The 26,004-nt window shown below is 33.9% G+C and overlaps 11 protein-coding genes across 11 annotated transcripts in view; 10 read left to right on the forward strand and 1 right to left on the reverse strand. All coding sequences in view use genetic code 12, as the record gives it.

The window, feature by feature from the left end:
- J8A68_001634 (uncharacterized protein) overlaps positions 1-207 on the forward strand; it is a gene marked incomplete at both ends in the record, with an annotated part of 1,517 nt that extends 1,310 nt beyond the window's left edge. Inside the window, one exon of the mRNA XM_049405307.1 lies at positions 11-207. Within this exon, the coding sequence (XP_049265049.1) occupies positions 11-207 (197 nt within the window). The remainder of the gene's footprint in view (positions 1-10) is intronic.
- A 5,358-nt stretch (positions 208-5,565) lies between these two features.
- GAL4 (galactose-responsive transcription factor) lies at positions 5,566-6,915 on the forward strand (the record flags this gene model as incomplete). Its single annotated transcript, XM_049405308.1, has 1 exon — positions 5,566-6,915. One exon carries the CDS (start codon positions 5,566-5,568, stop codon positions 6,913-6,915), a length of 1,350 nt encoding a protein of 449 aa, XP_049265050.1.
- Positions 6,916-7,534: 619 nt separating this feature from the next.
- J8A68_001636 (uncharacterized protein) lies at positions 7,535-9,052 on the forward strand (the record flags this gene model as incomplete). Its single annotated transcript, XM_049405309.1, has 1 exon — positions 7,535-9,052. One exon carries the CDS (start codon positions 7,535-7,537, stop codon positions 9,050-9,052), a length of 1,518 nt encoding a protein of 505 aa, XP_049265051.1.
- Positions 9,053-9,571: 519 nt separating this feature from the next.
- Positions 9,572-11,662, forward strand: GYP5 (Gyp5p; the record flags this gene model as incomplete). The annotated part of the gene is made up of 1 exon (XM_049405311.1): positions 9,572-11,662. One exon carries the CDS (start codon positions 9,572-9,574, stop codon positions 11,660-11,662), a length of 2,091 nt encoding a protein of 696 aa, XP_049265052.1.
- A 1,210-nt stretch (positions 11,663-12,872) lies between these two features.
- Positions 12,873-13,661, forward strand: RPS4A (40S ribosomal protein eS4; the record flags this gene model as incomplete). The annotated part of the gene is made up of 1 exon (XM_049405312.1): positions 12,873-13,661. The coding sequence occupies one exon, from the start codon at positions 12,873-12,875 to the stop codon at positions 13,659-13,661; it is 789 nt and encodes a 262-aa protein (XP_049265053.1).
- Positions 13,662-13,866: 205 nt separating this feature from the next.
- Positions 13,867-15,687, forward strand: J8A68_001639 (uncharacterized protein; the record flags this gene model as incomplete). The annotated part of the gene is made up of 1 exon (XM_049405313.1): positions 13,867-15,687. The coding sequence occupies one exon, from the start codon at positions 13,867-13,869 to the stop codon at positions 15,685-15,687; it is 1,821 nt and encodes a 606-aa protein (XP_049265054.1).
- A 15-nt stretch (positions 15,688-15,702) lies between these two features.
- MTR2 (Mtr2p) lies at positions 15,703-16,333 on the reverse strand (the record flags this gene model as incomplete). Its single annotated transcript, XM_049405314.1, has 2 exons — positions 15,703-16,223; positions 16,315-16,333. 2 exons carry the CDS (start codon positions 16,331-16,333, stop codon positions 15,703-15,705), a joined length of 540 nt encoding a protein of 179 aa, XP_049265055.1.
- An 888-nt stretch (positions 16,334-17,221) lies between these two features.
- J8A68_001641 (uncharacterized protein) lies at positions 17,222-17,875 on the forward strand (the record flags this gene model as incomplete). Its single annotated transcript, XM_049405315.1, has 1 exon — positions 17,222-17,875. One exon carries the CDS (start codon positions 17,222-17,224, stop codon positions 17,873-17,875), a length of 654 nt encoding a protein of 217 aa, XP_049265056.1.
- A 2,431-nt stretch (positions 17,876-20,306) lies between these two features.
- On the forward strand, positions 20,307-22,040 carry ASH1 (DNA-binding transcription repressor; the record flags this gene model as incomplete). Its single annotated transcript, XM_049405316.1, has 1 exon — positions 20,307-22,040. The coding sequence occupies one exon, from the start codon at positions 20,307-20,309 to the stop codon at positions 22,038-22,040; it is 1,734 nt and encodes a 577-aa protein (XP_049265057.1).
- Positions 22,041-22,591: 551 nt separating this feature from the next.
- J8A68_001643 (ubiquitin domain-containing protein DSK2) lies at positions 22,592-23,689 on the forward strand (the record flags this gene model as incomplete). Its single annotated transcript, XM_049405317.1, has 1 exon — positions 22,592-23,689. The coding sequence occupies one exon, from the start codon at positions 22,592-22,594 to the stop codon at positions 23,687-23,689; it is 1,098 nt and encodes a 365-aa protein (XP_049265058.1).
- Positions 23,690-23,910: 221 nt separating this feature from the next.
- J8A68_001644 (uncharacterized protein) lies at positions 23,911-25,824 on the forward strand (the record flags this gene model as incomplete). The annotated part of the gene is made up of 1 exon (XM_049405318.1): positions 23,911-25,824. The coding sequence occupies one exon, from the start codon at positions 23,911-23,913 to the stop codon at positions 25,822-25,824; it is 1,914 nt and encodes a 637-aa protein (XP_049265059.1).
- Between the last annotated feature and the right edge of the window lie 180 nt (positions 25,825-26,004).

Raw genomic sequence — 26,004 nt, forward strand, 5'->3', positions numbered from 1 at the left:
GCCGATGAAGTTCCAACTGATAATTCCCAAAATGAAAGAATTTTCCCTTGCAATCCATTCTCACCTTGCAAGAGACCAATTATCAAACCTGTGAACTACAGAGTAGCTTATGTTTATATCAAGCATGTGAACCACAAAGAACCTTATGCTAAGTATTATCGACCAGCCAGTGATTTTGCCCAAATCAAATGGTCATCTCCGTTTTAGTCTTGTTCAAGCAATGGGTATTGACACCCGAAGAAAGACTATATTCATTCTTCGTGTATGAAAATAGTTCTTTATTGGTGATAGGGAAGGTTTAAAATGCTAGGGGATTTAAGCAATGGATTGCTATTTATTTATTGACTTATAGAGTTTTATAGTTTTAATATCTTTAAACAAGAACTTTTCTTTCGTAAAATTTCATGACTCTGGCTACGATATGGAGAACCCGACTCTTGGCAATTAAGGGGCTGTCTTTGTATGGCAAGCTGCTTTGTATTAATTTCTTTTAGATTGAAATGGAACCGAAATTGAAAAATTTGCAGCCAAATTATAATCATCCGCTCTTTGAAATTCTCCTACTTTTTTACAAAGGGTATATTAAAATTCGAGACCAAATACACTCTAAATAAGATAAGATGTGTGACTGATATAATTTACTTGTATAATGATATATATATAAAACCGCCATTTCTCAAAAACTTACTTGTTTCAACATTGAACGGACCACTTTTGTTTTTAATATTTTACAACAGATCTTCTTCTATTAAACTAGCAAATGAAACGCTGACATATCCAGGGTCAGATTACAGAGAACCGGGTAATAAAATAACTTCGAATTAGTTTTGATTTATGCCGATTGGAAAGAAGCTTCTGCACCGATGGGCATAGTCAAGGATATGATTCACTATCCCTAGAATTAGATAATATGCAGGAAATTTTAATAAATTTCTCTTAGGTTGCAATGGAACCGAATTGAAAATGTTCAATTTGCAACCAAGTTATGATCATCATTTTACTGAGGCTCCGTCTTTGAAATTCTACATTTTCTTTAATTTATATTTCTAATGAAAGAGCAAGCAAAAGGAAGTTATCAGGGCGGTGCAAACTAATAAGGGAAGTAAGCCGGGTGAAAATCAACAGGAGCGAATCCTATCGCATTCCCAGTGAGGTCCCGCGTAACTTGTAACGCAATATGTCTCCATATCACGCATTGCATTTTAGGAAATATATCAAGGTGTCTTTCAAACTGATGAAATAATTTCCTCGCCTATGATGTGTAGCCCGGCGTGAACAATGAATTCAGCTCGGGATCTACAAGTAATAAATCTCAATAATAGACGATGGCGGAAAGCTACCAGAAGAAACGAAGGAATCGTTGGAAGAGGAATAGTCAAGTGTAATAATGAGTTTTCTGGTAGAGCCTCAGCAAACTCGGACATTATTCCTGGGTAGTTGCTTACGTATAGCTTGCCAAGAATTTTGAAACGTGATGCCATTGGAACTATCTCTTGCAGGACATTCCTAAGATCAAGGGAGGTGAGCCTTGATATATCAAGAGGGCCGCAAAAGTCATTAATCTTGAATTCCAGAAGTTCGCTAATTCTGAGACCTGTAATGGAAATTCGTGGGATGTCCTGTAAATGTTGTAATTTCTCAATGAATAGATATGCCAAATTAGGATAGTTGCTTAACTCATAAGGTAAGTTCATCTCAGAAGAAAAGGAGATTGTTAACTCCTTTACTTAGAATCTCACAGGATCATATTTTGTAGTGGGACTGGATATACAGTGGACGGATATAAGTGGAGAATGGGGATATTTTAATATCCAACGTTGTACCTCAGGTTTCAGAATTCATTCAATTACAATCATACATTTTCGGAATTTGTCAGATATCCTATTCAAAAGATGGACTTCTAAGACATCATCCAACACGAATTATACCATTTTGCATTATGGAAGACACACTTTGTCTTCCAACATTTGGGGGGAATGTATGCGAACTAATTTGTGTAAAATCCGTACAGTCCTTGACATAATAATTTCGACTTTGATACTGGCATTTTCTTGTTATACATCTTCGTATCTGATTGTGTCTCCTCCAACATGTCTTGACAGGAAGTCGTAGAAGTAATCTCAGCTGCTGATCACAGAAACTAATAAAAACTTCAATCCAATCCGATTTCTCTTTCCTCATTTGATTTGATGAGTCCAAGTCTAGTAAGTCAGAAATTGGAGAAAGCTCCATGGATGTAATACTTTCATGATAAATAACTATTCACTTGCTTGAGTTAATGAAAAACAGTATCTCATCTCAGGATCAACTCCATAACAGCCTGATTCAAACTTTATTTCAACTATGGCTGATGGTGGTAAATGCAAAGATTGGTTGCAAAAAAAAAATGGAAATATATAAGCACGTGATATACGCATGATATATGCGTGACATTCACGTGAGAAAATTTCTCCGATGACGTAATGTTATATGTTTAGATCAATTTTTAGATGTTATAGTATTACCCCATCTAAAGCCATTCGAAATGTTGGACTAGAATGTTATGCCCGGCTTCTGAACCGAGTTGTAATACTGTCTTTAGTAATGAATGGATTTCGTTTAAGCAACCATTGTGTTTATAGATCCACTAGAAATGGGATTTATGTGTCAACTTGAGAAATATGAAGGCCCCAAATGGAGCCCATAGCTGATTGCGAGTATCCGCTACTACACAATCATCCTCTCTATGTCTATCTAACTAAATCTGGCATCTGTTATATTATTTCCAATAATTGTTGGACACTGTGGGTTCATTTTAAAAAAGGAAATTGCATGAAGACTTTACAGATCAATATTTGCAAAAATTCTACGAATAATACAGATGTAATTTCTTCGCAAGAAATGTCAAAAGCTTCTTCCTAAATTCAGTATTATGAACTTTACTAAACCTGTTAGGGATATCTTCTCTTAGTAATCCTTTGAATTACATATATTTATTGGCTTTAATTGACAAAACTTGTAGATATGTTGTATTAGTCGTTAGAGAGAATACTTTTGCAACATAAAATGTCTCTTTATGCAAGGGTTTTTTGACATTTAATGTCGTACGACAACACTCGTCAAATAAGACTCAAACCCGGAATAACTATATGCAATATGTTTTGTGTAAGTTAATTACCCCTCCCTTGTGCGGTGGTGGTGATGGTTACGAATAGTACCTACTAAAGGCGTACGGTGATGTAAGTCCATGTTGTTACACAAAACAAATTGCAAAAATTTGAAATTATGTGTGTGAGTTTATCCGACAAATCAAAAAATTTTGTTTTTTCTTTTTGGGAAACGTTTGCGAAAGACAAGACTACCAGAATGAGATGGAATGATGCTAAAAAAAAATATTGTTGCAGCGAACAATACAAAAAAGAACAGGGAAGGATGACACGGGTTTCATCATGTGGTTGTAATTAGAAAGGAGAGCAGCGTAATGTGTTGTTGTTGTGGTTAATGTTCCGGGGAAAAACTGGAACCACCCCGGGGAGGACCACAGTGCCTTACATTTATATGTGTAAGTGTAGGATAGATGTACCGTCAGATGTTTAGCGGCATCTGATACCGAACATGCCAGAATTGAAAAGGTTAAATTTAAATTAATGCGGTGTAACGAAATGAAAAATAATAAAACCGTTAGGGAATTTAAAATTAATAAAAAATAAAAAATTATTTATTTATAAAATTATTTTAATTACCGCATAAACAGATGATGTATCTATTGATTGTTGAATATACAACAATTTTTCTTCTGCTTTTTGTTACATTTCCATTTCTCGCAATTTATAGATTATTCAATTAAAGATAAGGGAAATATGAAACGGTTAAACTAACACGTAATTCATTAAAAAAAACATGTGTTTGCCGATAATCGATTATGTCTTTGTTGGAAAATTACCCAAAAAAAAACTCCGAGCCCGGTGAATTCGTTTGGTATTTAGTAATGTCGGTATGATATAAACACAAAATTGAATTGAACGAATAGCTGAGTAATCCATTCTCTTCGAATATTCGGCTTTAATTCCGTAGTGTTAAAGTTTCGGATAGGGTCCCATGATGATCAATTGGCATACGTAATAAACTGGAACTATTGCAAAAAACCTTAAACCTTGTTAAGTGTTAAAATTATTCGTGATATAATTCACTCAACAAATTAGACAGGTTGTGTACTTCAGGTTAAATAATTGGGTAGTGTACTGTATATTAGCAACCGCCCTCTCATTTACCCCTCTTCTACTAATTCTCGGTGATTTTGTTTCACTTTCCCAGGCGATTGAAAAAATTTTCACTTTGGAACTACTGATGAGTATTTACGATGTAGTATTAGTAAGAGTTATCATTAGTAAGAAACAAATAGACCAAGAGTATTTGGGGTCATGACATCTCTATGCTGACGTTGCAATAATAACTTTAAAATTGTGTGTGTGTGTGTGTGTTAAAAGGCAATAACGGTTAAAGTTTTTTTTCTTCTATGGCGTGTTTCGCTTGCTTCTTTTGGTCGTTTTTTTTTGGTTCCATTGTTTTAGAATTTTAAAAATAATTAATTATTATTGTTGATCTGTTCATCATCCCTATTAACTATATACAGTACATCTGAAGGCAGGTGATCCTGTCAAATATAAATATAGAATGAAATGTCAATCAATTTGTAATCTCATAATTTTTGTAACTTCTTAAGTTTGGAAAGGAGTTTAATCTCTCCTCTCTTCTTCTTTTCTCTTTGTAAAAAACTATAATAACTACTACTTAATACTTAATACTTAAGACTCCCTCCCATCCAACCCTTTTGAATCAACTTCACATCAAAAGCAACCTGAACACCCGACCCCCCTACCATTTGAAGAAATATCGGTTGCATTTTTTTAATTTATTTTTCAAAAGTGTAAAGAAAATATAAAACTGTCATAATTATATTGACCACATTTTCATTCAATTTATAATTTATAATTGCAAAATATTTCTTATTAATTTTTTAAATTTCTTTGCCATTTATAAATTATTACCATTTTGGCAATAAATTAAATTTATACAAAACAAATCAATAAGAAAGAAGAAATTACACTATTTCCTATCAAATCAAATCAAATTATTGAAAATCAAAACGGTAGAGATAACAACGAAAAGTTTCAATTAGCTTTTAATACAGATTTCACATTTTTTGCATATTTCAAATTTAACAGCTTACAGGTGAAACGAATATAGAACGTTTCTCAAGAAAAGAAATACAAGAAATAGGTAAAGCAACATAAGAATTTATACACACAACTCCCATCAAATTCATTTGTTCAATTTCCCATACATATTGTTAACAAACAAACAGACAAGAAGTCAATAATTCCATTCATAAAAATTTTTCAGTTTCGAAATTTTTCTTTTCCCCTCCACCACCCCCTAAAAAATTAACCTAGAGAAAAAAAATACTTAACTCGTTTCAAAAACTACAACATTTTATAAAATCCAGTTTAGATTCCCCCACGTTTTAGAATTTTTCAATTTAATTAATAAACCCCCCCAGATATAATCCCCCAATTTATATATATAATGACCAATTTAGACAATTGTACAAATACCACGACTATTACGACTACTACTACGACAACCAATATGAATCACGACAACAATACCAACAATTGCAGCAATCATGAAAATTGCAATTCATCATCAATTGACACAACCCCTAAACCCACACCCACCAATAATAATTCACGAACTCCCAACATCGAACAAGCATGTGATTCATGTAGAAAACGGAAATTGAAATGTTCGAAAGAATTCCCACGATGTTCAAAATGTATTCAACATAATTGGATATGTTCATATAGTCCAAGAACTGTAAGATCACCATTAACTCGAGCTCATTTAACTGAAGTTGAACTGAGAGTTAAGAAATTAGAAGAAATGATTTATTTCATGTTACCTCATGTGAATGATATTGATGAATTACTTGAGAATTATTTGGGATTGTTAGGACCGGTGAGAGAAAAACTTATGACTGAGATGATGGGTGGATTGGGTGTTGGGATGGGGAATAACCATCATCTGGTGGCTTCTCCATTGCCTACTCCCGTGAATTTAAGTCCAAAATTAGTGGCTAATGATGGTACTAATGAAATGACAAAGAAGGAAATGGAACAAGTTTATTCGGAATTGGAATTGACATCATCAACAGAACCAGTATCGATAGTTACATCACCTGAATATGGTCCTCAGAATAGTTATAATAGAAACCAAGTGACATATCCCCTTCGTCAATCGAAATCAAATCCAACAAGTACACCAACAACGACAATGTTTGACAATGGACCAAATATGGATAGAATTAGGATCAAACAGGAGATTATTGATGATTTTATACTAAATAATATCCCAACCAGTAATTCATTCACATTTGCACCACCTCAACAACAACAACAAATGCAAGACACAAGCACAACACCCCAACAGCTTCATAATGACTTTGTAACCCCCAATATATTCAGAAATCAAAGTGTGAACACAACAACCACTTCTGGCGATAATTCCTCGATAACATCCCCATCATCAATACTTTCATTGAATTCATTTGAGAGTGGGAATACAAGTATTGGATATAAAGAAGAAGTGGATAGTTCCTCGGCGGAATATTTCGATATTGCACAAGAAGAACCAAAATTAAAGAAATATAAGCTGGCTAATAATAATTCGCAGCCAATTATGGTTATGTTTCAACAACATCATCAACAACAACAGATGCAACAACAGCAACAACAACAACAAGCAAACCACGTGGGTAGCAATACTGGCAGTGGACTACTGAGAGATAATCTTGGGATATATGGACCCACGGGAGATGTAGGATTTGATTTGTTGTTTAATGATGTTATGGATGATTCTGCAATATTGAATGTATAATTATTAGAAATAAAAAAGTGATTGTCTTTCTTTCTTTATAAAAATGTATTAATTATATCTATATATACAGTATACCTATATTAATAAGTACGATTTGCTTTTTGTATGTTTGTTTAATCTTACAAAGAAGTAATAAATTTAATTTAATGATTTAATAATGAATAAATATTATTAGAGTGACGTAATGTAGTGTTGTGAAGTAATACTAATAGTAGCTGCACTATACTTCCTAATGGGGAAGTCTGGGAAATCGGAAATAGTTCGGGAATAACTATACTTTTTGAACAATTTTACACTACCTACAAGCCCCGTTTCTGGTGTCTTTTTAACAATCTTTCTTTTCTAGGGCTATGAGGAGGAGTATCAGCAAACAAAATCTCCACTTAATCGTCTTTTTTTAAATCACTCAAAAGAATTAAATTGACTCATTTTTCTTTTGCTTTTCTCTCTTCTTCAAAGGTGTTAATCCCATAACACACTTTTAACAGATTATATATAAAATACACTAAACCCAAGGGGTAAGTAGTGTATTTAGCACCATCTTAGAAAACATTCTAGAACGTTGATTAGCATCGCTTCACACTCCCAAAGGGGCATTTGTCGTAAGCTTATTTTGAATATGTTAGCTCAAAGACTACGTAATCTTCTTGCTCAAAAGACAAGAAATATTTCCAGGAAATTACAAAGAGCATTAGAAGAAGTCAGTGAGGCTGTTGCTAATGAACACCGTCGTCATCATCAACGTCATCACAGAGAGGCTGTGCCTGTGCCTATTCCGGTTGGAAACAGTAATAGGGGGTTTGGGAATCCGGGACGGATGTATGGTCATTATAGGTTTATGGTATTAGGTATTGGTGGACCACAATGTGTTAGATATTTCAGTGGGTTTGCAGCTGGTGCAGCAGCGGCAGCAGCAAATGGGGCAGGTGCTGGGGCTGGAGGTACGAATTGGACATATCATCGCTTAAATCATCAGTTTACTTCAAATCGATGGTTTTGGAAATATAAAGTATTCCAACATTTTTTTAATACCAAGAGTGGTTATCATAGACATGGACTGAGGATATTACGGAGATTAAATCATCATGGATATATGTTTCATAATTTTAGTCAAGCTTATCAAAATAGTTATAGATCTAAGATTTATCAAACTACAACAAATGTGAAATTTATTTATAGGACTATTTTTAATAATTTACGGGAGAGGGTTCAAGCATATCCAAGATATCAATTTGTCTTCCAACAACAACAACAACAACAACAGCAACAACAAAAGCAACAAACACAGAGGTTTAATCCTAATATTAGATTAAATCTTTCCCTCACACCAAAACATCATCAAGTTACGTTAAAACTCGCAAAAACCGATTCCACCGCCACGATTCAAGAACGTCAAGAATGTAATCAAATGAATATTGGTTCATATATTGATTTCCCCATTGGGTTTCAATTCTCAATCCCTAATGAAACCATACTTTCTGATGAAATATTGGAAGAAATGATGTATAATATAAAAACATTTGAAAAGAAATTGGGGGAATTAAGGCAAGATATTTTGAATTTATTTGAATTAGGGGAATTACCGATTAAATATATTGCCGATAAGAATGTATTGAGAGTATATTTCCCCAATTGTGATAAAGAAAGATTAGAGAAGTTGTGTCAGGAGAAGAGTATTGTTGGTGGGATTATTTTTGAAGATGTGTCTGAGTTAGAAGGAGAAGAGGTTGTTCCTGCTGTAGTTGCAACAAGTGAAGTGATTGAAGAAACCGGGGCCCCCGCTATGACGGCATCATCAACTATGAATACAGTTGATTCTGGAGATATTTTAAGTTCATATTATTACCTGCCTGCTGAATCCGGTAGAGCATCATCATGTGATAATTCTTCATCTATGTCTTCAGTAACTGAATTTGATGAAGATATCTTATCATCTTCAAGTGGAGGGAATTATTTTTCTCCATTATCAGATAGTGATATTATTCGTCCTCAAGATATTATGATGCCTGAGAATATGAATTTTAGATTCCCGGAACCACAACAAGAGATAGAGACGCAACAACAACAAGTTGCTAATGGTGGTGTTAGTAGTTTTGATGAATATGATGAATATTATTGGATTAGTGCAAGTTATTAATGAGAGAATGAGATGAGAAAGAGATAAAGATAAAGAGAAAGGATTTTGGTTTATGTTATTGGGATTTAATATTATTGTTATAAGATTATATATTATAATAGTTAGTATATTATATATGGTAAATGATGTTTTATGTTTTTCTTGTACAAATTGAATATAATTACTTTCATAAATTATGGATTGTAATGAAATGTAACATTGATAAGTGTATTGGATAAAAATAGAACATGTTCTGGAACATGTATGTACAATTGGTAATGACACGTCTATGTCACATGATTTTATTTATTTTTATATTTGTCGTGTCTTTTCTTAAATTTTCCCATTGTTCTTTAATTGTTTAGTAAGAAAATAATAAATTATTATTTGACGTGTTTATTTTTGTACTCCCACTTTACCCCTTCCCTATTGCACACACTACCACCAACCAGTTTTAACCACAAATACACTACTCTCTCTTTTTACTACTTCTTCTTCTTGATGTCATTTCTTATCAGTCAATTGTTGAAGAAGAGTTATATGAGTGAAAGTATTACTACCACCAATATGTCATCTGATGAATTTGTTGATGCAACAGAAGATCATGACCAACAAGAAGAACACCAACAAGAAGAACATAACCAACAAGAAGAAGAAGAACAGGAACAAGTGGAACAAGATAAACCCACCGAGGAACACAATGAACAAGATCAACTGAGCGACCAAACAGAAAAGATTGAAGAATCACCCAAACAAGATGAAGAGCAACAAGAACAACAAAATGGAGAAGACCAACACCAAGAAGAAGAATCCAATGATAAGGCTCCACCATTACCAAATCGTAAATCAATTGAAGTTTGTATTCGATTAGATGAACCAGGTTCACCCCAAAAGTATACAATCACTGAACAATCAATTGAACAATTAAATACCATTCTGAAAACTTATGATAAATCTTCAACTAATTTTCTTTTGCAATCAAAATATAATCAATTAAATCATAAATTCAACCAGAAAAACACCGAGGTTAAAGAATCAATTAATACTGGCACTGAAAATATTAAAAGAACTTTTAATGATATTAAAGCCACAGTTGGAGCATTTGAAGAATATAAAATAGATTGGGAATTTTGGACAAAAGTTGTTAATGATTATAATTATGTCATTAATCATGAATCAAATAAATTACATGAATTAATTATGTCAGGAATTCCTAAAGAAATTAGAGGAATTATTTGGCAATTAGTTTCAAAATCCAAAAATTTCCAATTGGAAGAATTATATCTTGATCTTAAAAATGAAGTTTCAATTCATGACAAGGGGATCAAGAGAGATTTATCAAGAACTTCTTTCTTTACCAATGTTGAAGCGGTTAATAAAGGGACGGAATTATATAATGTGATTAAAGCATATTCATTATTTGATCCCGAGGTTGGATATACTCAAGGAATGATATTTATTGCCATTCCATTGATTATGAATATGAGTGAAGCTGAATGTTTTTGCTTGTTGGTTACATTAATGAAAGAATATAAATTACGGGATTTATTTATACCAGAAATGAAGGGGTTACATTTGATGTTGTATGAATTTGATAGATTATTAGAAAGTTATGCTCCGGTATTATATAATCATTTAGTGAAACAAGGAATTAAATCTTCAATGTATGCTTCACAATGGTTTTTGACATTTTTTGCTTATAAATTCCCCCTTGATATTGTTTTGAGGATTTATGATATTATTGTGACACAGGGGATGGAAGCAGTATTGAAATTCGCGGTGAATTTAATGTTAAAGAATGAAAGCAACTTACTAGCACTTTCATTTGATAAATTATTGGAATTTTTAAAAGATAATTTATTTAATATTTATATTAGTGAAGAATTTATTAATTTTAAAGATGATTCTTCAAACACCACCACACCAACCAAGAATTCCAAGCGATTTTCATTATTACCTTCATCATCATCATCCCGTAAGACTAATAATTCTTCAAATGTCATTCCAACTTCTTCATTGAATTATTATAAATTAGATTCATTAGTTTCTGATTCAATGAAAATCAATGTTGATCCAATCGATTTAACAAAATATGAAAATGAATTTGAAGGAATCTACATAAATGAAAAATCTAAATTAGAAGATATAAAACAAATGAAAATTGAAAATGGCAACTTACGTAACAAGATCAAACAATTAGAAATTCAATTTAATAATCTAAATCATGATCATGTAGATATTGTTCAAACTATGGTTGATATAAAAATTAGTCTACCTGACATCTTAAATGATAATGAAGATTTAAAAATATCTATTGAACAATTGAATCAAGATATTGCGGAATTGGAATCAAAAATGGTTGATACTTCATCATCGGCAGCTTCAGCAGTTTCATCATCAAATAATGAATCTCTGACACCGGGAGGTACTGCATTGAATTTGCCTAGTGCAATTGAAAATAATATTATAGAATTATTAAAAATTAATGCTGAAGAAGCGGAAAAATCTGCCAATTTAGAAGATGAATTGAATAATTTATTAGATGAAGAAATTAAATTGGATGAAGAATTAAAGAAATATAGTAAGAATTCTTCTAATTGGTTTTCAAGATGGGGTAAGAAAGTACAATAGGACTAAGCAAGAAGGTACAAAGAGACTAGATAGAGTTTTATATAGGCAATTTGATATAGTAAATTTATGGTTTATTATTTATTATTTGTTTACCTAGCATATCGCTATCTCTTCTAAACTCTCTTAAACGGGAAATCCACTCAGGCATTTGAATTGCAGCAATTGAAGGCGTTCATTAATACATTGTAGGTAAAACTTTATCCATTACTCATTCCATGGTGAAGTAGTCGTTGTTTTGCAACCTCCAACGTTTAGTTGTTCGCAAAAAACGTAACGGAATTACGCAAGAATCGGACCCAAGTGACGCAAGTGTCGGAATTTAGAAAGCTGCTGTTCAATCTTACCATTTCTACAAAAACACCTCTCTTAACAGGAGGTCGGACCGACCCAGAACAACTTGTAGATTTTTTGTAGATACATTCTGATTAAGTCCGAATGATGCATATTTCCGTCATTAGGGTATTTTGCAGATTTTGCAGCAATTTTTTTTTGCAGTAATAAATAAGAAATGCGACATAAAAATATAATCATAAGCGAAGAAAATGTAAAAAAAGAAATAGATATAAAAATAAGAAAAGAACGACATTTATTTCTCTAAAATATGTTTGAAAACCGGTCTTGGTAGAACAAGAGAAGGGATAATGTTGCATTAATTTCTGATTGTGCTGTATTGATTCTTGCAATTCGTGAGAGTGAAAATTTTGAGAGAGAACAGATTGATATGTTCTCTCCTTCAGTAAACTTAGCGTTTAGCTTAGAATTGAAGCAGTATCAGTAATTGGACTAAATTAGCTTCAAACTTGAAGAGTTGGAAACAAAGCTAACCTCCCATATGAAAGAATGGCTTATGGACCAAGGTAAAGCTGTTAGCCAAGCTAACGTATATACACATAGTCTTGGCAATCTTGTACTGTTATTGCTGTGTAGCAATGGGTAATACCTTAAGAAACACTCTAGAATTAATGACTTCCTACATCACAAAGAGAAAGCCATTTTTGCAACCAAATTTTTATCACAGGAGCACATGTCACGTGGAAATTTCAGATCTCAGGGCACCAACCCTAAAAATTGTTGCAAATTATTTCTTTTTTTCCTTGTGTCCCACCTCTGCGCAGGTTTGTATAGTGCACCATACATCAAAAAAATGGTTGAAAAAAAATTCCCTCTAACAAAAACACTCTTTTCATATTATACACCATAGTAATCAAAAATGGCTAGAGGACCAAAGAAGCATTTGAAGAGATTAGCAGCCCCATCCCACTGGATGTTGGACAAATTGTCCGGTGCTTATGCCCCAAGACCATCCGCTGGTCCACACAAATTGAGAGAATCCTTACCATTGGTTGTTTTCTTAAGAAACAGACTTAAGTATGCCTTAAACGGTAGAGAAGTCAAGGCTATCTTGATGCAACAACACGTTAAGGTTGATGGTAAGGTCAGAACTGACTCTACCTACCCAGCTGGTTTCATGGATGTTATCACTTTAGAAGCTACCAATGAACATTTCAGATTAATCTATGATGTTAAAGGTAGATTCGCTGTCCACAGAATCTCTGCTGAAGAAGCTTCTTACAAATTAGGTAAAGTTAAGAAGGTTCAATTAGGTAAGAGAGGTGTTCCATATGTTGTTACCCACGATGGTAGAACCTTGAGATACCCAGATCCATTGATCAAGACTAACGATACCGTTAAGATTGATTTAGCCACTGGTAAGATCACCGATTTCATCAAATTCGACACTGGTAGATTAGTTATGGTTACTGGTGGTAGAAATTTGGGTAGAGTTGGTGTTATTGTCCACAGAGAAAAGCATGAAGGTGGTTTCGATTTAGTTCACATTAAGGATTCTCTTGAAAACACTTTCGTTACCAGATTATCTAACGTTTTCGTTATTGGTACTGAAGCTGGTAAGCCATACGTTTCTTTACCAAAGGGTAAGGGTATTAAGTTATCTATCTCTGAAGAAAGAGACAGAAGAAGAGCTCAACAAGGTTTATAAGTTAATTAATGTTTTAGAATAGACTTTAATAGAAAAAGAACTTGTACATTTAATATGAATAGCATTTTTGCAATTTGAAAATTTTTGGTGGATCATCACAACCCATTTGGAAGCGCCAGTATTAAGGTTTTCTCTCTGATAAGATAAAAATCGAGGCGCGTTCTTTGATTTCGATTGACAACCCCTCTCTTTCTTTATCACCGATATGCTATCGATCAAGTTATTATTACCTGTCTTCATCATTGTTGGATTTATCCATCTTATACGTCTCCATAATAATGTCATCTCTTCTTTGAAACCATCAAAATTTGATCTGTCCCAGATCCGCAATCTTACATGGAATGACATCAACTTTCTCCACACTACCGATACCCACGGGTGGTACTCGGGTCATTTAAATCAAAAACAATATAATGGGGATTGGGGTAATTTTATATCATTTGTAACTCATATGAGACGCAAGGCACACCAACAGGGTCAAGACTTTTTATTAGTTGATAGTGGCGATCGTCATGATGGCAATGGACTTTCTGATATTACTAAACCAAATGGAATAATCTCGACTCCAATTTTTATTAAACAAGATTATGATATTGTTACTATTGGAAATCATGAATTATATGTTTGGGAGAATTCAAAACAAGAATTTGAACTTGTAGCTGGACATTTTCCTGATAATTATATAAGTTCAAATGTTGAATTTGGATTGGAGAATGGAACGTTTGTTCCATTTGGAAAGAAGTATAGATATTTTAGAACTCCAATTCAAGGTATTAGGACTTTAGCATTTGGATTTTTGTTTAATTTTGATAGATTTAATAATGGGACTAGAGTTACACCTATTGCTAGGGCAATAAAGCAAGCATGGTTCAAAGAGGTTTTGGAAACATACAAGGATAAAGTTGATTTGATTGTTATTGCTGGTCATACTCCAATAACTCGTGAATGGCCCGAGTTTCATATTTTACATTCAGCCTTAAGGGAATACTATCCAAATACGGTCATTCAATATTTTGGAGGACATAGTCACATTAGAGATTTTGTTGTAATTGATAAGTTATCTACTGGATTACAAAGTGGTAGATATTGTGAAACCGTTGGATGGACAAGTATTAATATACAAGATAAACAAGGCTTAGAAGTTAGAGATAGATTTTCTAGATCATATATCGATTTCAATTTGCATTCATTTTTACATCATACTGACAAGACAGAAGATGAATTTCATACAAAGAATGGTGTTTCATTATCCCAATATATCGTCGATACTAGAGACGAATTACAATTGAATAGCGCTATTGGGCATGTCAGACATAGCAACTATTACGTTGATTATGTCCCACTCGATCACCCAAGCAATATCTTTAACCTTTTGACAAGCAAGATACTTCACACTTTAGAACCAGATAAGGATGTTCAACTGGAAGAGGAGCGTATAGTTATTATCAATACTGGATCAATCAGATACGATTTATACAAGGGGCCGTATACCATTGATTCACAATATATTGTATCTCCTTTTGAAAATTTATGGGTTAAACTTACAGTTCCAAAATCTATTGGATCAAGAGTAGCTAAGATTCTTAATGATGATGGATATATCGTCCAAGGTGAAGGACCAGAGAAGCCGCTGCAAATCGACAATAGGAGATTACTCCCACCTCATCATTACTTTAATTCTATGAAATTACAACAGAAACGAGATCAGATTCCATTTGATATGGAAGTAGACGAGCGATTATCGAAGGGTTACGTAACTCATGATGATTTTGGACAGGATGGAGATGATACAGTTCATAGAGCGGTTGTAAACTATCCAATACCGAATGTGGTTGAAAGTGTTCAAGTACTTAAGACTGAAGAGGATACTGATATCGATTTGGTTTTTTACAATTTTATTACACCAAATATATTATGGGCATTGAATGAATTAAAATATACAACTAATGTTACAGTACCAGTAACATATTCCCTGAAATACTTGGGAATAATTTTAAATGAATATATCCAGAATTTTGAAATTTAGCTTAAAGGATTTTTTTTATATTTTCAATATAGTATCCTCTGGTATATAAGTAAATCTATAATTTAAACTATTGATAATTTCACCCTCTGAACTATTTATTACTAATTCATCAACGATAATAGTGGCATTAAGACCAAACCATGAGCCCCATACTGCTCGACTTGAGGTACTTCTTGTTACACCCACATTATCGTGTACTAAATCTGCAGACTCCCCTAATCTATTTCTACCACTTTGATCGAATCTAACTTTTGCACTGAATGTGATAACCATATTCCCAGTTCCAGGAACCAAATGACAATCAAAACTAGTTAATTGATGCTGAGATAATGGAGTTGCTAACCATTTTTTTTGAAATTGTAATTTAGCATCTTCATGTGGAGTTGCAATTATTGGTTGACCATTTATTATAATTGCACATGTTCTCTTTAAATTGGATCCAAATTGAATTGCATATGCTTCAACATTTGGAAATGATTGAGTTGGTGAAATGTATGGCGCATCTAATGATGTTAAAAACTTCTTTAGAAATGGTTCTATATTTTGAGCTGTTGAAATATTTGTTAGTGTTTTGCTTATCAGCTGGATGGAATATTTTGCTATGATTTTCTGCTTTTGATTACTTACTTGGATCTTGTTGGTTCATTATGATGATTTCTGGTAGGATGAAGAATCAAATGTTCAATTGGAATTTGATGTTTTGTTTAAGAATTTTTTTTTTTCACTCTGGAGCAGCAGGTAGCACCCTGAGCATCCAAGATCAGCCTAGATTTGTTTTGCTCAACTAAAGTGTAGAGCTCCAGAAGGATTGTTTATATTAGAAAGAATGTTCAAACAGCCTAGATGTTTGTGTGGTCATGTCGTATTAGCTGTTCCATTTGAGACTTATCCTTTTTACTAAGAGTTGCCTATTATGTACAATCAACTTCCCAATATATATTTACTGAATATTCCCGTTTCGACGAACCCGGTACTGTGAGACTCAGACTCATCGCGTTTCTTCAATTGTCAAGTACAGGGCTCTACATAAATGGTATAGAGAAATTGTTTCCGAATCTTCCAATCTATTGATTAAAGTAAGCAGCACTTTGTAGTTGCAAAATCCAGAGAAAGGATCAAACTTTCGGTGGTCACTTCGCAAAGTCTTACAAACTAGCTTCAATTTTGCTTATATAGACTATGACCTCAACTCCGATATCCATTCTATGGCTCACAATTGATCATTTTGATTGATGGAGGAGTATTCTGTATTTGGTGACTACCTAATTTTGCAACCCATTTCCCTGACCAACGAATCTTATTGGTTGCAGAGAGAATATGGAACCATACTAGCTTCGCAAAGGTATTTGGGGAGCTCAAACAGACCACATGATTTCATTATTCTGAATTTGGTTGAAAATATTTAGAATGTAAAAAGTAAACAATCCTTTCATTTAATTATGGGATAAAAAAGAAGCTGCAAAAAAACAAATTATGAGTTAAAATTGTTGGCATATTATCCAAACTGACCTATTAATTGAATATCTCCATAGTAATGTTTAGATACCCGGAAGATGAATGGAGGCGCTTGGGTCGTTCTCAAAGACGAAGGATAACAAGAAAAAGACAAAGACAAGAGCAAAGACAAAGGGAAAGACTCCACAGATCATATGTACCAACAAGACGCCGCCGGGATCGATACGTTCCAACGGGAAAAAGACCCATAAATTCCAGAAATTCAATAGGAGAACATTATTCTTCCTCATACACAAGACTTGGGGCTTTTCCTTCAACTCGCGACTTTGTTTCCGCTCCATCAATTGGACATGGGACTTCTTCTTCCATTAGAAATGCTGGCAATTCCCCAAAGAGTGCACAAGGACCCGCCTATGTCCCAAGAGGATCCCACCCAACCAGAAATACATACAGAGGTAGATACAAGAAATATGAGCCTACCGTGGAGACTTCCCGTGTTCCAATTCAGGAACAGTTTGGAGATAGTAGCAGCATAGAAGAGAAACAAGAGGCACTCATAGAAATCCCATTCGAAACTTATCATTGGGACGATATTGCACTTGCAAGACTACCACAGAGTGACGTCTATGAGCTGGACCTGGACTCTTCTTGTAAAATTGATTTTGAGAATATGGCGGTTGATGAAGAAGATTTCTTTTCCATAAATTTTGATCCATACAATATGAAACTATGAATGGATGATATCAAGTTCCAGATTCTTCGGCTATCGAAGGAAGCGAAGAGGAATTTCAGGGAAGAAGCATTTCAAAAGGAAAATTGCTGTATGAGCTTGCGACGTACTTCGAAAGCAATCATAATTAGTTTGACTGGAGTTAGAGGATGAATTCCTAATTAGAATCTACAAAATAATCTTCTTTGTTTTGCTGTATAGAAACTCTAATAGATAAGATAACAAAATACCCTGATTTTAATTGGAGTTAAATCTCCGACGTTTCATTGTCATCATGGAAAGCATTGGCTTAGTTCGTAAACGTCTTTGGCAAAACGCTTGAGCGAGGAATAGGTCATCAATTCCAGATTCAATATTATATTTGTTGCACTGAAATTCGTTCTAACCATTTCATTGTAAAACAAACTGAGGAGAAGGAGAGCTAATTTTGCGACTTGGAGTTAGACTAGATTTGGTAAAAGGCCAGAAACTTTAACCACCGATTAGCCTAGATTGGGAGAATTAATGCCAAGGCTCACAACAACACTGGCGTTGCAAAAACTTAAAGTCACCATGTGTTGCAATATTCTAACCACAACGCTCAAAAATTAGGATTGTTTCTCCCCTTGATTTACAATTTGAAATTGATGGTATCCGTTTTAGGGATTGTAATACACACAATGGGTGAAAAAATTAAACTTGCAAAAACAATGAATGTCAGATCATTTTCCCCTTGATGAGCAAGCAACGCAATAAGTCCGAGGTACCACCAAAGATCAACTGATCACAAAATCATTTTGATTTCGTGGCAGCGTGGACAATTAACAATCAAGAATTACTTAAGCCAGAAACTATAAATCAAAGAAAGATCTTCTAGGCATAATTAACAATCGAATCACATCGAGAAAGTTTCTTGTCAAACTTTGATCTCAATCAATTCTTTTTTTTCTGGTTGTATTTATGCAACTTTATTTTTTATCGAAAAACCAGCCATTTATTTTTTTGTTCTTGAAAAAAGCTTAAAATAAAGATTAAAAAAATCTAAATTGACCAAAAAAAAATATTTCTCGTAAAAATAGATGACTGCCAAAAACTAACCAAAAACTTTTTTAGGGAAAGGGGGTAAAGGGAGAAAGAAGACGAATTGAGAATTAGGAATTTATTTTATTTGAAATTCTCCCCCATAACCAACTGATTGAGATTTGTATCCCTTCATTAAATTGCTATTGCATAAAACCTTATTTTCAATATCTTTTTTTGTCCAATACATTTTGTTGTACCTCATTAGACCAGTTGTCGTCATTACAATTTATGTTAAATATTGCATTTCGGAAAATCCTAGGGGGAAAAATAAACTGATTTGCTGGCTTAAAAATTGACAGAAGAAGAAGAAAAAAAACAATCCCGGAGTGAAAAAAAATGAGATCGAAAAAAAACTGAGGTTGATTTATGCTGGTTACATTGACCAAATTGGGAAAGAAATATATCAAGAATAGCGTTAGATACTCTTTATTCAGAAAGTTCAAAGTCCGTTTCATGTTATATTCTCTAATTAATCCAGCTCTTTGCAAATCCTTCTTATTGTACCTCGAGAAGGATCTATAATTAAATCATTGAACTAAAAAAAAAATAATAATAATTACACACAAGATTAAAAAAAGAAAATTTACTTGCAAGTATTATTTTACAGTTCTAAAATCAAATTATCGTTTTGAATATAATTAATGATTAAACCATTATATAAATATATAACCAAATTCCCTTTGGTATTTTACTATTAAAAATTTTAAATTCAGTTAGTTTAATTTCTTAAATCGATCAAAAATTTCACTAAAAAAGTGGTCACACTCGCACATAACTACCCCCTAAAAAAACTGCCCCTTAACAATAAGAAAGGAAAAAACAAAGAGGACAACAGCCATTCGTTCAAATATAAAAAGTTCTTAAAATAGATTCTTTGCTATCCCCTCCATTCGCAGATCTATTATACTGAATTTTCCCACTACTTACTACTATTACTACTACTACAAAGACTACTGCATTCGTTCTTAAATCATTCCAAATAGGAAAAACCCTTAACTGAAATAAATATCTCATTGTTCCTCGAGATTTCAAGGAGGATTTATATTTCAATTTCAGATTTAGAGAAATTTCAGTTTAAACAATTCAAAGGAAAAAAAAAAATCCCCCCTTTTTTCTAAAAAACTCCTTTAAAATTTTTATTAAAAAAGGAAAAACTAAATTTTTTGGTTGTTGTAACAACGTTCAGATCAAAGTCAATATTTTCCGAAGACTTTAATTACATTTCCAAAAACAGATAAAGATCGACTCTTTACAGGTTTTATTTGTCGTTATATTGTGTTTCGCAGCCAAGTGGATAACTTTTACAAAACAATACAATACAATTAATTAACCCATTATTATTATCAACAAGAAAACCGAGATCAAAAAGACAATGAGTTTAATACATACGCCAATCATGAATGACCGTTTGAATAATATTGATAATCCTAATCATCATATGAGATCTCATAGTTATACCGAGTTGCTTCAAGAAGCAAGGAAATCGGTAGTTACAAGACATATAAATAAGAGATCTTATAGTGATGATTTATCATCAACCCCCAGAAAAAGATCTAGAACTGCTCCACCTTCTCCGCCGTACGAATCATTCAACGTTACTTGTGCAACCACCACGAATAATTCACAATCTCCATTACCTGAACTTCATCCGACAAGATTGCTGCTGTTTGATCAACATAATAACACCCTTGCGGCAAATCCCGGATCTGCCAGATCTAGGTCTCTATCTCCAGGTAAACGATTCGTTAACCCATTATCACCATCAAATTCTCCAAAGTCATCTCCAGTCATTATCTCAGCACCACCACCATTGGAGACCAAAGCACCCGAGCAAGAACAAGAGCAAGAAGAGGAAGAAAAGATTCGATTACCTAGTATTGCAGCCGCATTAAATTCCGCACCAATCACCCCCAGAGCTCCAATTAAGTTGAAACCAATCACCCCAACTGTTTCATTGGATTATTTTGATACCTATAAACCAAATGATGAAAATTGGAGATATGAATTGTTGGATAAGATAACTAAAGAATCTCGAGCATTTAATATTAATCAATATAATTATCTTAATAAGTATGCAACTCGTGCAGCATCTACATCATCCACAGTCACATCATCAGCCACAAGGGATAGTTCAGTTGTCACTACAAATACTAGTGCGACGACTTCAATCACATCTCCAAGTAAACCAAACTTTGATTCAAGGATAAGTTCAAAGCTTATAAACAACAAGACAACATTATTACCTAAGATGAATTATGATGAACGAAAAATCAATTTCCCATATGAATCAAATTATACTTATTTGAATCAAACTTATTTAAATGATGTTAAGATGTATCCTGAATATTTAGAATTAGCACAATCATTGATTCAATTATCTCGTCGTCCAGAACAACTGATATCTTCATCTCCAACCGAATCTAATATCAAAACTGTTGAGACACCATTACCAACCCCACGTACTATAAATAGAACCGTTCCAAAAACCCAACAACAACAGCAACTTCCACAATTATCCCCAATAGATTTTGCTACTACTGCTACTACCGTTCAACCACATGCATACGGGGAATATAATAGTTATAACCTTGCAACATCTCCAGTGATTTCAAGCTATGTAACACAACCAACTTCATACTATCCAACCCCTACCACCGCCACCAGTCTCCCACCAATTTCTTCAATCAAAACAACAATGATGACCCAACAACAACAACAACAACACAAGATGGTTCCATTAACTCCACCATCATCCTCTCCATCAGCCAAGCCAAAGTCAGACATTTTAAAATCCCCATCTTCAAAACACCAACAACATCACTACCACCATCATCATCACAATACCCCAAGAGTATGTATTTCATGTGGATCTGACCAATCACCATGCTGGAGACCATCATGGTCAATTAAGGAAGGACAATTATGTAATTCTTGTGGGTTGAGATATAAGAAGACGTCTGCTCGTTGTTTGAATTCTCAATGTAAGAAGATTCCAGCAAAAGGTGAATGGGCATTGATGCAAAGTAAAGGAATGGTACAATTTGGAGATGGAATTGATGGATATAGTTGTTTAGAATGTGGATGGAGAGTTGAGGTTAAGAAGTGAGATTCTTCATCTTTTTTTACTGAAGTATGGAGAGTTGATCTTTAAGTTTACATACGGAGAGAGTAGGGAAGGGAAGGGAAGGGAAGGTTAATGAATGATATTTATTTCTGGTTTATTTTTGGTATTAATTTATAATTTTTGGGTTTTGGTGGGACGGACACTGTTTTATGTTGTAACTTTTCTATTTAATAGATTTTCTATGTAAAGATTTAAAAAAAGTATTTTTTGTATTTTATTTTGTATAATTTTAATAAAGCTTATTAACTATTAAACACTTAAGTATGATTATTAGGTCAAATGGACGGAACTGAGTCTGATCTGAGACTGGCTTGATCTGATTCCCCGTATTAAAAAATTTATAAATTGTTCTTTGATGTTCCCTTCAAACGGTAACACACACACCACCAGAAAAAAAAAAGATTGTTGGGGCACTAAAGTTCTCATAAATTGTTACCAAGTTGTCGTTTAACTTTTTCCAACAACTGATTTGTCATTTACACACATACATACATTACTCAGACAGATAGACAGATAGATACTACATAATAACCATGTCAGATACAATCACCATCACAATCAAGTCTACAGGAGACAAGAAATATGAAGTTACATTTGATCCTTCAATTACAGTCTTAGAATTAAAAGAATTAATTGCTCAACAAGCTCCGGATATTCCAGCTTCAAGACAACGATTAATTTATTCAGGAAAAGTATTAAAAGATAATGAAACTGTCAGTTCATACAAAGTACAAAACGGTCACACAATACATCTAGTCAAGAGTGCAGCACCACCTTCCCAATCATCTGCCTCCACTGCTAACACTACATCCGCCGCTCAACCAGGAGCTGCTGCTGCCAATTCTCCACAAGTTCCACACAATATTGCCTCGGGACAAGGATCATTCAACCCATTGGCAGACTTAACAGGAGCTCGTTATGCCGGATATGCCCAACTCCCCAATGCATCAATGTTTGGCCCTGATGGAGGAATGAATACCGGATTTGCGCCACCCGATCCAGAACAATTATCTTCTATGATGTCAAATCCCGTGTTTTTGGAACAAATGAATGCCATGTTATCCAATCCCCAAATGTTGGATTTTATGATTCAACAAAACCCTCAATTAAGAGCCATGGGTCCACAAGCTAGAGAAATGTTACAAAGTCCATTCTTTAGGCAGATGTTAACCAATCCACAAATGATGCAAAGTATGTTGGAAATGTCAAGAGCTAGTGGATTTGGAGGATTTGGTGGTGCTGGAGGTGCTGGAGGTGCTGGAGCTGCATTCCCTGCTCCTGGAGCAAACCCTACTGCTACTGGTGGTGATGCAAATACTGAAAACACCACTGCTAGTACTACTCCAAATGCCAATGCCAATGCGAACGCTGCCGCAGCAGCAGCTAATCCATTTGCCAGTTTATTCCCAAATGGTGTCCCACCAATTGATCCAATGGCATTATTTGGAGGTGCGGGTGCAGGTGCAGCACCTGCTCCAGTTGATAATAGACCACCTGAAGAAAGATATGAGAGTCAATTGAGACAATTGAATGATATGGGATTTTTTGATTTTGACAGAAATGTAGAAGCACTTAGAAGAACTGGTGGTAGTGTCCAAGGAGCTATTGAATATTTATTGGGTGGGAATTAGTTTTATTCTTTTCTAATGTAAATGTATATGTTTTAATTATTAGTTTCTATTCTTCATACTAATTTGTTCAGTCCTGGTACGGGGGACAGAACGATAGAACGAGAGAAAGTGTTTGGTCCAGTGCGTGAAACAAAAAAAAAAATACTTCAACGGAAATATGAAGTAAGTTGTTGTTGTATTATAGAATTTTATCTTTATATATACAAAGGAATAATAATTAAATGATCGTATCAAGTAATGGACATGTCAGTAATAGTAATAGAAATAACAACGAGTATTATATCAGAGATATAGCAACCATCACATCCAACAATACAATAATACCGACACCAACACCAGTGCTGGCTCTGCTGGGTCCAACATTCAATGAATCTCCCATGGACATCCAATTCCAAAAGATAATAGCAATCATTCTTCAATCGAAACTATCTCAAACTGGTTCATCCTATTCACATGAATTTCTTGATCAATTAACTGAATTATCAATTCGGTTTATGAATGAATGTATTTCGAAATTAGGTGAATATTGTCGGATTCAAAGAAGACATAAACCGACATTATCAGATGTTAGATTATTAATGAATACTAAAGGGATATCACCAACCATGATCTATGATGAAATAATATCCTCGAAACAGATTACAAAAGATTATGGCCCTGCGTTGAAATTAGTCCTGAATCAGATTGCACAACTACAAAATCCAGGAGAAGAACAAGAAGAAGAGATAGATGAACAATCATTACCATTTTTCATTAATGAGCATTATGAAATTACGAATCTTGTGCCCCGATTAAATCAAAAAGGAAGATATATTCCTCATTATTTACCTGATTTCCCACCTGATTATACATATCAATCAACACCTAAATATATGGAAACAATTAATGATTTGAAAGAGTTGAGATTGAAATTGGTGGATGAATCGAGGATGATTGAGAAGTCGTTGCATGATTTGACGGAGAATGAGGAGATTGAGTGGCATAAGAAGTTTGAAGAGGAGTTGCAAGAGTTTGAGGGGATTAAGGGTGTCGAGTTGGAAGAAGAGGAAGATGAGCATGTAGATGAGAAGGCGGACGAGAAGAAAGTGGAAACGAAGGAGGAAGAAAAGAAGGAGGAAAAGAAGGAGGTAGATGCATCTGTGGAAGACAAGGCTGCGGATTCAGGTGTTGCTAGCCACGTTCCATTAGATGGACAACAAATTGATGGAACTGCTACGACACTTCCAGCTCCTACTCCAATTGCAGCACAAACAGTTGAAACAGTGGCTCCTATTGAAGAACAACCATTCTCCACCCCGATTGAATCCAAATCCTTTGATTTCATAACCTATGCCCAGAAACGTAAACAAATTGAAGAAAATCATAAACAATTACAACTCAAGAAACAAAAATTAAGAGAGAATAATATATTCATCAAAACTGAACTTTATTATTCCCCATATTCAACATTAAAACCAACTATGGAAACAGAACAATATTTCAAGGATATATTATCTCATGAATTTAAACAAGTAGTTTCATCCATAAGAAAAGCGGAAAAGAAGAAACAAGAAAAGATGGAAAAGTTATTACAAGAGAAATTACGTCGTGAACGAGAACAACGAGAATTACAAAAGGCCAATGAGATACAATTTAATTTTAATAATTTTAATGCATCTTCTTCTTCTTCTTCATCGGATGAATTTCTGGATGATGATGAGGGAGATAAGCCAGGACATCATCAATTTCCTGATCTTAGTTTTAATGATGGGAATGATGATATTTCTGAAGGAGATAGTAGTCGACCACCAAGTTCAAGTATTGTAGTTTTGGAGAATGAAGGACGTGTTGAAGTAGAAGGACATAGACAGAAACAAGTACATTTTGAAGATTCAGAAGAAGATGATTTTGAAGAGGCGGAGGTAGAAGAAGTAAAGAGAGGAGATCAATTAGATTCATCATCTTCACAGAGTGATGAAATTAAGAATCAGGCTGATCGAGATGATAATAAGAATCAACTTGATGGTAATGATAATATGGAAGAAGAAGAAGATGATGATGATGTGGATGATATTGAACAGTCGATATTAAGAGAATTATCTGATCTTTCTTCAGATAATGATGAAGAAGATGATGATATGGAAGATGTTGTATAGTATCAAAAAGTATATAATAAAATTACTTAATAAAAGATGTAACATATTATGATAGAGAATAGTTTGGTGTATTAGTATTGTAGTGTAGTAAAATTTATATGTGTAACTTTTTGTTCTAGAAGTTTCGGTTTGATATTTTAACAATGACGTCATTATTAAAATCATGGGGCATTTACCACA

Source organism: Hemisphaericaspora subhashii, assembly GCF_019202705.1.
Source record: "Hemisphaericaspora subhashii strain CBS 10753 chromosome Unknown scaffold69, whole genome shotgun sequence".
In the NCBI taxonomy this organism is placed as follows: domain Eukaryota; kingdom Fungi; phylum Ascomycota; class Pichiomycetes; order Serinales; family Debaryomycetaceae; genus Hemisphaericaspora; species Hemisphaericaspora subhashii.